This window comes from Phocoena phocoena, chromosome 19, assembly GCF_963924675.1.
Source record: "Phocoena phocoena chromosome 19, mPhoPho1.1, whole genome shotgun sequence".
NCBI lineage: Eukaryota > Metazoa > Chordata > Mammalia > Artiodactyla > Phocoenidae > Phocoena > Phocoena phocoena.
This window is the reverse complement of record NC_089237.1, coordinates 11,567,566-11,580,163: the sequence shown is the minus strand read 5'-3', so window position 1 is coordinate 11,580,163 and position 12,598 is coordinate 11,567,566. Positions and strand designations below refer to the sequence as shown.

Genomic DNA, 12,598 nt, shown 5'->3' with positions numbered 1-12,598 from the left:
CAGTTTGTGAAGTACCAGTGTTTTAGTCTGTCAGACTCTTTGTAGGAGAGAGAAAAGTCATTGTTAAAATGACCCTCCCACTTCAGTATTATTTTAAGGAATTCTTCCCTCAGTTCTTTCAGTAATTCCATGATTTCATTTTTCCATTTAAATCTTTGACCCATCGGTATTCGATTTTGGTGTAAGAAACAAAGTAGGTATCCTCAGTTTTTCTAGATGGCTTTCTAGTTGTCAGAACACTGTTCGTCCATCAGTGATATGAAATGTTACTGCTCCTGTATATTAAGTTCTTGTATGTATTTGGGCTCATTTGGGACTTGTATTTTAATTCCTGGATGTCCCGTCCAGTGACGTGGCTGTCCACGCTGTTTTAATTACCCGGCCTTGTGATGGTGCTCCCTTGTTGTGTGGCTCTGAAAACATTTGAATTCTAATCTCTTTTCTTTCATTAATGACATTTCTGGATGTTCTTGCTTGCTTGCTTTTTTTTTTTTTTTTTGGCTGCACCATGTGGCTTGCGGGATCTTAGTTCCCCAAACAGGGATTGAACCCAGGTCACGGCAGCGAAAGCCCGGAATCCTAACCACTAGACCACCAGGGAACTCCCTGTTTACTTTCTGTCAGCTGATCTGACTCTTAACAAAAATAAATCCACCTTTTTGGTTTTGGTCTAATTGGAATTCATTGAAGCTGTAGATAACTTTGGAAAGACTCATTCCCTTGATACCCTGGCTAATCTGCAGAGTGTATTAGTGAGCCTCCCAGTGTGATAATGGGGTGTGGCGTTCAGTCGTCACAGCTGCACTCAGCCCCGCTTCCCCGTCTCCGTCTGCTGCACCAGCATCCCTCTGCTACATGTGCCTGTGATACTGGGACCTCTCCTTCCTCCGACTTTCCTGATTGTTTGTACGTAGGGAGGCTATAGATTCTCATATATTAACTTTTTTTACCTTCTGACCTTACAGCATCTCTTGTTAATTTCACCTCCCCCTTTCCAGTTGTTTCTCTCTCATCTGTGTCGTCCTACACCCCTCGCCGTGGCGCTGGCGGGGGTGCGGGGGGTGGGGGGCAGCTAGTCGTCTTCCCAACTCAGCTGGGACAGCTTCCAGTGTTGAACTGTCGAGCGTAATGCTGGTTTTGGCTTCATGTACAGAAATGAACATGCGCATTCAAACGCCCCCACGTGTCTGTAGACGTGAACACATGCAGAATCGCGTTAAAGAGACGTCTATCTGTGCCTGTGTTACTATGGATTTTTAAAACTGGAAAGCATATTAAATTATATTAACTACTTTCGGACTACGTGCAGAGAAGATGGAAAGTTTCCCCTTTGGACTTAGTGTCTTGGTGAGGTACATCGCAGATCAGTCCTAGAATCGACCATCTGACCGTGGCATACCATTTGTGTGCCCTGCTGTTTTATTTCCCACGGAGTTTTCATGTTTTGAGGAAAATGAACCTTGCAAGGGGCATGCTCAGAAATGTGGCTGGTTGAGAGACCGCCTGCCGATGCAGGGGATACGGGTTCATGCCCCGGTCCGGGAAGATCCCACATGCCGCCGAGCGGCTGGGCCCATGAGCCATGGCCGCTGAGCCTGCGCGTCCGGAGCCTGTGCTCCGCAACGTGAGAGGCCACAATAGTGAGAGGCCCGCGTACCGCAAAAAAAAAAAAAAAATGTGGCTGGAGTGTGGTGTGCAGACCTAGGGCCCGGAGGGTACCCGCTTGGAGTGTGTCCCTCCTGTCCTGGGAGCCCCGGCTACTGCTCCCTAGGATGGCACAGACCTGGCGTTAGCCCGAGTCTACTTGCCCCAGATGCCTGAGTGCTGCTGGCACAGAGGTGCTTGTTACTGGCCCCGGACCTTGGGAAGAGCCAGGGAAGGTGGGGGGCACGGGTGATGGGCCCATCATAGCTGTGCCGGAGAAAGGCATAAAAGAGTATTCTGAGAAACGTCCTCAGAAGAATAAGCAGGGACTGCGAAAACACAGTTGGCCCCTAGCAAATGGAAAAGAACCTTATCTGTCATCACTAGTTCATCCTTTATCTTGAAAATTCGAGAACTCAGAGGGTCTCTCCAGTGGGGCTGAGGCAGAAGGGGTGGGTTTCACCGTCCGGAGTTGATGCTGCGGCCGGGAGCCAGCAGGGGTAGCAGGGCCACCTGGGACTCATGAGAGGCAGTGGAGCCCTGAGCCAGAGTGGCACCGGCCTCCATAGCTGTCCTTGTGCGGAGCACTGGGGAGCATCCGCAGGGAGGGCCAGAAGGCGCCGCTGTGCTCCTGAGACAGGGACACAAACGTGCACCAGGACCTGTTGGACCCCACCCAGGCTGTGACGCCCTGGCCTCTGGGCTAGGATGCCTGCCATGCCCTGATCACACTGCCCTGAAGACCCAAATTGGGGTGCACGGGGCGGGCTCCGGAGCCCCTGCCTCGAGGTGGTTTCGTTTGAACGTGTACATCTTCATTCTCACATGTGAGCAGTGAAAGGGGACACCTTCTTCCCGGCCAGGGCTTGTCTCTGGTTCTGAGTTGGGGACCCCAGCAGATTGGGAGCCTTGGGGTGTCGCATCTCACATGGTCCCCAGGCCAAGCCCCTGGTTTTGCCGTATGTACCTGGGCTGAGACGTCAGGATGTGTTTGTGTTTCTCCTGGCGGCTCTGCAACTGGTTAAGAAGAACAGAAGTCAGGACTGCGTGATCAGACGTCTGGTGCACCCGGCTCGCTCACCAACCTTGTCCCGTTTCAAAGCAGTTCTGGACTTGCAGGAAGTTGTACCTGGAAGACGGGTTCTGCAGGCACAGGTGCCCTCCTGTCCCTGTCTTGAGGCCATGACAGCCCTGTACCCCAGCTGCCTCCCCCGTGTTCCCCATCATTCCATCACTGCTGGCTGGTGCGGTACAGACCTCAGCTGTGGCCCCTTCTTCTGGGAGCAGCATCTCTTCCTTATCAGGACTTCGGGGGAACTGATGACTGTCCCTGTTCACACATGTGCGGCATCAGCCTCCCGAACTTCGTGGCAGAGCGGCAACCTGGGAGCTCTGGCCTCTTGTGACCCTGGGGCCTCATGGACGCTTCCGGCCTTTGGTGGGGTGGTGGTCGGGGTCTGTGGTCGGTGCATACTTGTCATGGCTGCCCCAGGGAGTTGGCCAACACCTGTGCCCTTTCCAAAGTCTGGCCCACCTGGAGCTCCTGACACTGCCCTGGGGGCCTTGTGCCCACCGTGGCTCTGGCTGACTCTTGCCTCTCCACACATGCCTGCTTGCAGACTGTGATCTGGTCACTGCGTCAGCATCACCCGTGGACCTAGATTCCCTTGGTGTGAGGCATGGCCCTCCCACGTCCTCACTGACGCCAGCCTGCCATTAATCCTCTGCTCCCCTCAAGCTGGGGTGGCTTTGGCTTCCCTGCCTGGAGGTTTCTGCGGACCTGTGGCATTTCTTCAAAGCAAAAGGTGGGAGTGGAGAGCTGGGCCTGTGACCAGTTACAAAGGCTCTGGCAGGGCCAGCAGGCTGCTCGTGCTTGGACAGTGGTCAGCTGGCAAGTACCCCACAGAGCCCAGGGCAGCTTGGGAGCCAGCTGTGTCAGGGGACGAGGGGGGGTCTCGGCGAAGGGTGGGGTGGAGACTGCCGCCGGGTGGGGGAGCGTGGGTGGGGTATCTTCTTGGACAGGGTGGAGCCAGGGAAACACACTCGGCTGGCGGGCTCGTGGGACGTCTGGGCCGGGGGCAGTGGCAGGTGTGTGTGTGACACCAGGCGGAGCTTCCTGGCTCCGTGCAGGCTCTTCTTCGTAAATTGAATTTAAGTTGATGCTTTCTTGGTCTTTTTTTGGGAAGCTTGCTGTCTCCCAGCATTGATGGAGTTAACGTTTTTTATTTTGTGCGCGATTTGTTTCTTTAAGGCCAGAAAGCCAAGGGTTGAAATAAATCATTCAAAGCCAGGGATGAAATGTTGCCTTTGGCTTGTCAGTCTCCCGTGGAATGTTCAGTGATGTCCCTGTAAAAAAAAACCAACAAAAAACAACCAAGCAGATGTCTTCATCTCTGGGTCAAAACCATTTTAGGGGCTGTCCAAATCAGGGCCTGGAGGGGAATGGGGTTCTGCTGGTGAAGCCCAGGCTCATTGGGATCCCCACCTGGCGCTGTCCTGGGGGCCCTTCTGGAGCTGTCATCCCCCTCTCTGGCCGGCCACGCAGGCAGAACCACTTTGGCCGTTTGAGTATTTCAGGACTCTCACTCGGTCTTGTCCTCATCCTGTCAGTGCCACGGGGTCCAAGTCGGGACGTGAAGTTCTTTTTGTTGTTTCTCTGGAGAAATACGAGATGCAAGGGATTTAAAGTTTCTTTTAAATTTTTTAAAACTACTTTGGTCACCTCTGGATACCATTGCTCTTTGAATCTTCCCTTCATGGCGAGTGGGTATAGCATGCTACTCTTTGAGCACACAGCTGAAGCTGGGAATCCACACGTTTTTCAGAAAATAACTTGGGGTGGGGGACGAGAGTCAGGAGCTCTTGACCCCAAGCTGCGTACAGTCTTCTGATGCTGCTCAGACCCCAGGGGCTCAAATCCAACAATATCCCCATGCGCACCTGACTAAGGCCGGCTGGTGGTCACTGCCGGAGGGGCCTCTCAAGTCCATGGTACTGACCAGGCCTCCCTGAACCATGGCTGATCCCGGAGCACAGCCAGCATTTTGCTTCCGTGAGCCCTGAACCAGCTCAGTGTTTCCAGAGTGGCAGCGGTTGAAACAGACTTTCTCCCCAAGGTTCTCCTCATTTGCTGGACCCACCTTCAGGAGCACGGGTCCTTTCTTCCTGCACAAAATCTTTCTTCTCTAATTGTGTTGGGCCTGGGAAAGTCTCAGTGGTTCTTTTGAACAGATATATTTCAAAAAGTCAATGTGCCTTTCGGAAAAGGTTTGAGTTCTGACTCTGAGAGCACGTGGAGGTGGGTGGTGGGGCCCCCTGGCTCTTCAGGCAGGCCGCCTCGTGGTCCTCTCTGCGGCACCAGGAGTTACGGCTCCTTGGGCAGAGCTGCATGGGCTGGGCCTGGCTGGGAAGGGCAGAACAAGCAGCGTCCACTGCTGTGGCAGCAGAAGTAACATGGAGAGTGTCGGCCCAACGTGTACAGGAGCTGTAGGGGAGACAGAGTTACACAACGTGGGGTTCGTGTACTGAGTCACCGAGGGCAGCACTTATGATCAGTCTGGGGGCCACAACAGGAGGGACCGGGTGGGGATGAGGCCCCTCGGTGAGCAGTAGTGCCTTCAGCTCAGCTCGCTGGGCAGCACCGATGGGCACTGACGGCCAGAGGGGGCGAGGAGCCACCTCCTGCCCAGCCGTCTCCCCGGCTGTGCCCTGCAGCTGCAGGCGTGTCTGGCTTGCTGGGTGATGTTGGGGATAGGTCATTTGTCGCCCGGCACCCAGTGGTCTGGGCCCTCTACTGGGTGAGGGGGTGGGACAAGAAAGGGCCCCCTTCAGGTTAGGCAGATGCCCCGAGATTCTTGCTCTCCTGGCCAGAACCATCAAGGGACCCAATCTCTGCTGCATTAGGCATGGGGAGGCGTGGCTGCCGGGTTCTCCAGGGTGCCTGGCCGGTGGGCTTGGGTCTCTCCAGCCAGTAGGCCCCTCCATGTCATGCTTGCTGCCCCTGCTGTCTTCAGGCTCCCTCACGGCACCCCCGCCACCCCACCGGCCCCATCACCAGTGTGGCTCCTGCAGATGTGGCCCATGATTCGGTCACGCTGATCAGTTAGTGACCATCATCTAGTGGTCAGTGTGGTTGGGGCCTCTGTGGGCTGTGCCCCACCCCCCAAGAAGGGCAGGGGCGTAGGGACTGCATGACCCCTTTAGCTCTTGGGGTCTTTGTCTCATCCAGGTGGTGCTCTGGGTCGGCCTGGGCATCCTGGTGGTCAGCACACACACCACCCTGTCCGTGAGCCAGGAGGCCCCTGTGGACTTGGCAAAGGAAGCCCCAGGCAGCAGACTTGGAGAGGCTGAGGGCGCGATGAAGGCAGAGGCAGCCCAGCTCCCAGGTACGCGGCTCCCAGGTACGCGGCTTTCAGGTATGCACACAGGCCTGCAGCCTTCTTGGGGACACCCCAGCAGCGTCATCTTGGGGTCACGGGGACCCAGGTGGCACTTCCCAGGCTGTCTCACCTGCCCAGTTGCCTCCATCCTGTTTGGGTGATGGAGGGGGTGGGGGGCCTCCAGGGGGCTGGCGGGTGCGGCCACCTGCGTGCAGGGGACAGACAGATGGCAGGCAGCCGGGCCAAGATCTGAGCACCCCGTTCGGAGCGGTAACAGGTGAGTAAACTTGGGGGTGTCGTTCACGTTTGCCTGTTTTGTTTTGAGGGTGTAAATTTTAAGCCAGGTTTTCCTGGACAAAGTCAGTGATGCCCCTCAGCTTTGTTTCCTGTTTCACGTTATGTATTACTTGTTGACCTGCCCGTTGATAGAGGGATGAGCCACACTCCCTCATGAGCTGCAGGCCTGCCTTGGAAGGCCCCCCAGTGCAGTGGCCCCATCGCCCATATGTGGCAGGGCCCATGGGGTGCAGGGTGGTTTCTAAGCACGGCTTTCTGAGGTACAGCAGGAGCTCCGTTGCGTCTGGGGGTGTTGGGACAGAAGAGGTGTCTTGGAGCCTGTGGCCTTCCCAGGCCTAGATGGGAGGGGTGCGGGGAGGGCTCCCTCCATCTGGCCTCTCGCCTTCTAGGAGCTCTGAGCGGCATCAGGTTCGGGTACTGGTCGGTGGTGCTGTCTATGATAACGTTCATTCCAGGGGCTTCTGCCCTGAAAAGGGCTGGGTTTTGTGTATTCATACTAATGGTGTGTGCGTGTCTGCTTACCTTCCCTGCAAAGAAACCCCTGGCTTGGATTGAGATTCCCCAGGCTGCCTGCCTGGCATTCCCCTCTGGGGGAGCAGTGCTGGTTGCTGGTGGATTCCAGGTCCCTTTGAGTGGTGATGGCTAAGAAGCCCAGAGGAGCCCTGGTCTCCTCAGCTACTGTGATTGACAAAAGGAAAGGTCCCAAGGGCTGTCCAGGGAGGCAAGCGTGCTGGGTGCTTGCAGGGCTGGGCTACCCGCAGTTGGAGGTATGGGGCTCTTGGATGTGTTGCTGTCTCTGTTCCAGCCTTACCTCCCTGTGCTCAGAAAGCCCCTGCAGTGCCAGCACCCCACACCAACTTCCTGCAGAACAGTCTATCCTGGGGCTCTTTTGGGGGAGCGCTGAGCCCAGAGTAGCTGGGCATGCTCTCCTCTGCCTTCCTGGGATGGCGAGAGCCGGCTAGAAGACTCTCCCTTTGGGGGTCCCCTGCAGAGAGGACCCCTGGGAATAGCGGGGCTCAGCAGAGAAGTTAATCAGAGTGGTCAGAAGCTGCCCGGGGGACTTGCCTGGTGGTCCAGTGGTTAAGACTCCTCGCTCCCAATGCAGGGGACCCAGGTTTGATCCCTGGTCAGGGAACTACATCCCGCATGCTGCAACTAAAAGACCCTACATGCCACAACTAAAGATCCCACGTGCCACAACTAAAAGATCCCTCATGCCGCAACGAAGATCCCGCATGCGGCAACAAAGATCCCGCATGCCACAACTAAGACCTGGCGCAGCCAATAAATAAATAAATATTCAAAAATAAAGAAGAGGGCTTCCCTGGTGGCACAGTGGTTAAGAATCCGCCTGCCAATGCAGGGGACACGGGCTTGCGCCCTGGTCCGGGAAGATCCCACATGCTGCGGAGCAGCCAAGCCCGTGTGCCACAACTACTGAGCCTGCGCTCTAGAGCCTGTGCTTCAGCACAAGAGAAGCCGCCGCAATGAGAAGCCCGCGCACTGCAGCAAAGAGTAGCCCCTGCTTGCCACAACTAGAGAAAGCCCACATGCAGCAACGAAGACCGAATGCCGCCAAAAATAAATAAATTTATAAAAAATAAAAATAATAAGCTGCCTGGGCATCCCACAGCAAGTTGCATGGATTCAGTACTTTGGATGGGAAAAAAGCCTCCTTGAAGAGGGAGATAGGTGTTGCTCCTCCACCCCTGTTGACAGCCCCACTGGGTCCCTCACTCTCGGGCGTCCTGGCCCTGTGTGCCCTAAGGGCACCTCCAGCAGAACTAGACTCGGACACCAGTTTCGCATCTCAGCTGGCTGTGGGCCCGCCCAGTAGGGCTTCTCGGCATCAGTTGACATAGTCGGCACTGGGCTACCTGTCCCCACGGCGCTGTGCAGCCTCCAGCCCACGGCCTGCACGAGCAGCTGCATCCTGTCGTGGAGGCAGGCCCCCGCTCACCTGGAGCTGCCGCGGCCGCATCTGGTTTCCATTTCTTCCGCGAGTCTGTAACAGACACATGGCCTCTCTTGGAACCACATGCCGTTTGTTTAACTCCGTCTCCGTGTTTCTTGCCCCCGGCCTCCCCGTCATTGATGGGCTGCCTCGTTGAAGCAGAGCTGGGCCCGTGGGGCCTTGGCCACGTGCCCTGCAGACGTCTGCCCATCAGCGTGTGAGGTGGGTTTACTGGCCTCTTAGATGTCGAAGAGGCCAAAATGGTATGAACTTTCCTTAGAGCCCGAGCTGGCCTTAGGACTGGGGGAATCCTGCTCTCCTGGGGACATGCGGGACTGGCCACCCCCAGCCTGTCACTCTAAGCAAGTGCAGGGCCCAGGACGTACCTGGTGTGGACAGAAGAGGTGGCCGAGCCCTTTAGGAAAGGCTACGAGGCTGCTCACCTGCTCATGGCCTGCTCAAGGGTCTGGCGGGTGGGTTCAGAGTTGGTGATACTCTCAGCTCCTCCTTTGAATGTGGCCTTGTCCCCTTTCTTCCTCTCCCGCCCAGTCTGCAGCTTCTCTTGGTGTTGGGGGGCCGCCTTGGCCACACCCATTATACAACTCATCCCTTTCCCCATCAGGGACACGGCCCGGCTTCTGCTGGGTGGGGAAGAAGAGGAAGGGCCAGGACGGGGCCTGTGGGCAGCAATCCATTCGTGTGGGGACACGGGTGACCTGAGCGGGAGCTTGCCCCCCACAAGCTCCTACCTAATTGTTCTTCCGAGGATGCGTCCCTTGTGCTGCTGCGCCAGCTGCCGGTGCACGCAGACAGGAAAGCGTCCAAACTCCTGCGACAGATGCCGGCATGCCCACGGGGAGGCCCGGCTCCACGCCTGCCTTCTCTCCTTGGTCCCCCACAGCTCTCCCTGTGCCCTGCAGAGAAGGGGCTGTTAACACCGCTCTGCCGAGTGACTGCAGTTTTTCTGCCCGTTTGTCAGGACAAGGCTGTGAGCTTATTTCACTGGTGCTGAGATAACCACGCCAGCCACGGCTGAATCCAGAAGGACTCCTTGGGGGCGGGAGGGGTGCTGCCTCCCATGTCCAGCCCTGAGTGACCGGCCCATGGCCCATGCCCCCTCCACCTGCTGCCCGTGGGCAGATGTGCCTATCTGCAGGAGAGCTGTGACGGTGAGCCAGATGTGGGGCCACCGGGCCACCCGGCTAGGACTTCGGGTCCAGGGGCCCATTGGGATTCCTGCACATTCAAAAGGGTGTCATAGTCAGCGTTTCTCTTGCTGCCTGCTGAGAAGAGTTGGGGGTAACAAGTAAAACCTTCTCAGGGCAGCAGCGAGGCGGGCACTCGAAGGCTGTCAGGAGAGTTACTCAGGAGCAGCATCTGGCCTTTTAAAGGAACGTTGGTGGCTGCTCCTGCTCTCCGCATGGCCCTGGGGTCCCGTGTGTCTCCTGAACTTGGGGTTCCCCTCCAGTCAACAGGGACTCCATCTATGGGACTCAGGTGTGATTTTGAAAGTCACTTCATTTTTGTGCTTGGCAGTCAGAGAGGACTGCTTCCATCTTTACTGATCACAAGATACAGAAAGAGACGCCCCTGGACTCAGAATGGGGTCCTGCAGGGGAGAGTCGACAAAGAGGAGCCCCCAGCCCAGACCCTGTCTTCCAAGGTGGAACCAGCCTTGAAGGCAGATTCTCGTTGCCGTGGACAGGCCGACTCAGGACGTCGCACCTGCAACCTGACACACATACCCAGATTTTAGAACTGCAGGTGTCTATGGCCTTTGGTCCTCTGTCTCCCTAAGCCAGTTACAGAATCACCTGGCGCCTGCACTGGACACGGGGAGGAGAGTCTGATGGGTGACCGTCCATCGGCCCGTGTGTCTTGGGAGCTCCTGGCCAGAAGCACCATCAGGAGGGTCTGAGTGTGGGATGAGGCCGTGCATGTCGGGATGCTCCACCGCCTGGCAGAATGAGGCAGGCATGGCGTATGTCCGTGTGGTTTTCCACTTTGGGGAGCGGAGGCCATGACCTTGAGAACGAGAGGAGGCCCTTCCAGGCCGAGGCGCCCTCTGCTGGCCACTCCCCACTGACCCACTGCTGCCTCCAGGAGGAGAAACGGTCCAGGGTCTGTCTGGCAGCCTTCGTCCTTCCCTGGGGTGATGACCGATGACCGCACGGGCGATTTCCTGTCTGTGCCACCGCGGGCGCCTCATTCCAGAGCCTAGCCGCAGGGCAGACGGAGTGTGGGCTGGTTTTCAGTTACTAATTAGGAAGTTCTGTGTTAGTTTTACTGTGGCCCAGAGGCATTGCTGGCAAACTGTCCTCATGAGGAGCTCCGTTCCTTTTAGGAAGCGCTGTGTCCATTGCCAAGGACAGCTGTGAAGTGTCGGAGGCCCGGCCTCTGCAGGCAGGGTGGCCGCGCTGTGCACCCTGTGCCCCTTGCACACCTGAGTCTCCAGGTCGTTCCTTTGCCTGACGAGCAACGGGGTTTGTTCCCTGCTGAGAACATGACTTGTTCCTGTGACATAATGGAGTAGTTTTCTGTTTGTTGTGTTCTTCCTTCCCTTCCCGGCCCCCTTTCTTCACGTTGTGATCCGCTGGAATAGACACCTCTTGATTTTGAGCACAGGGCTCTCTGCGGGCTGGGGTGGGGGTGTTAACTGTGGTGTGGCGAAGAGCCACATGCTTATTAGAATCCGCTGCTTGATTGAACTGTGGAGTCCTGAGTCTGGCTCCTGCCCAGCACGATCCCCCCTACAGTCTGGACACTAAACCTCAGCTGCTGAAGGTGCCCCTGGCCAGCATGGCAGGTCAGCCTGGTCCCTTCTCCTCCTTTGGGGGAGGGAGCAGGCCCACCTGAACAGGACTGTTGTGAATCCCCCCAGAGGCCCTTTCGGGATTCCGCCTCCCCTTTTGCAGGCAGCTTGTGCCCTGAAGGGGGAAACCAGTTGCTTCAGGCCTCTGGGATGAAATGATTCTTATTTATTTATTTATTTTTATTTTTGGCTGCGTTGAGTCTTCGTTGCTGTGTGCGGGCTTTCTTTAGCTGCCATGAGCGGGGACCACTTCGTTGCGGTGCGTGGGCTTCTCATTACAGTGGCTTCTCGTTGCGGAGCACAGGTTCTAGGTGCACAGGCTTCAGTAATTGGGGCTCGTGGGCTCTAGAGCACAGGCTCAGTAGTTGTGGCACACGAACTTAGTTGCTTCGCGGCATGTGGGATCTTCCCGGACCAGGGCTCGAACCCGTGTCCCCTGCATTGGCAGGTGGATTCTTAACCACTGCGCCACCAGGGAAGCCCTGAAATGATTCTTTTTACACGTGTTTTTTCCCCAGATAGTTTTTTAGTTTCTGCCACGTTTGCCTAACAGGTAGAAAGTGGTTTTGTTAATGGAGAGAGTTTCCTAATAGGCTCCATTTTGGCCCAGTTCGGCGGCCATCCTCGTGCACCTCTCCCCGAGGACCCGCGGTGACTGTGCAGGTGAGCTGTTGGACCTGCTGGAGGATGAGATGGCTTGTGGGTTGCAGGCATGTGGGAGGCAAGAGGGTCCAGCTTTGTGGGCTACACCTCTTTCTCACCTTCCTTTTGATAGGAATTTTCACTTCTGCAGCAAGAAGTTGACAGAATTGCAAATCAACCTCCCTCAGGCATTTTCCTTAAGCCTCCCTCGTCCTCCCCTTCCCCCTTGGCCTACAGCAAGGGGTTGGTTGCGCTTGGGCAGGATGGCTGTCCCCAGGCCTCAAACGGTGGGTTCGTGCTGCCACCTGGTGGTGATGGCCAGGCTTACGCAGGATGTCGCTCTTCTGCACCCAGTTAGGTGTAAATTGCATTTTGACGTATTTTTGTTACGAACACACATGAAAAATGACAGGTTTCTATACTACTTAACTGCTAATGATTGAACAGGAAAAAATATAATTGCTTAGGCTCTGCCATTCGACTGGGAAATGTGATTACAATCCAGGGAAAACTGCCCGGTTGCCGTGCTGATTGGCGGTGTGGCCATGTGGAAACACCGCTCAATTATCTGTGCCGTGCTTACAGGCCAGAATCCAATTGTGGACGTGGCCGAGGACAGCCGAGATAAGCCGAAGCTACCAAATGAGAAAGATGAGATGGAGCAGGCCCAGATTAAGGGCCCCGTGAACCTGCCCCCAAGGGAAGACGCCAAGGAGAAGCAGGAGGAGGCACAGCTGGATCGCCCTGGTCAAGGTGCTGTGACGGCCCGGGCGGGGGTTGGAGGGTGGTGTCCACGGGGGAGGGACCTCAGCTGGACATCAGCCATGTGGTTGGTCGGGAACGAGCTCAGTTCACAGGCCTGGAGAGGGA

At 56.4% G+C, this 12,598-nt stretch overlaps 1 protein-coding gene across 1 annotated transcript in view; it reads left to right on the top strand.

Moving 5' to 3' along the window:
- Positions 1–12,598, top strand: part of SLC38A10 (solute carrier family 38 member 10) — a 40,951-nt gene that overhangs the window by 22,524 nt on the left and 5,829 nt on the right. The window contains exons 11-12 of the mRNA XM_065897933.1: positions 5,873–6,029; positions 12,314–12,481. Coding sequence (XP_065754005.1) covers positions 5,873–6,029; positions 12,314–12,481 — 325 coding nt within the window. The remainder of the gene's footprint in view (positions 1–5,872; positions 6,030–12,313; positions 12,482–12,598) is intronic.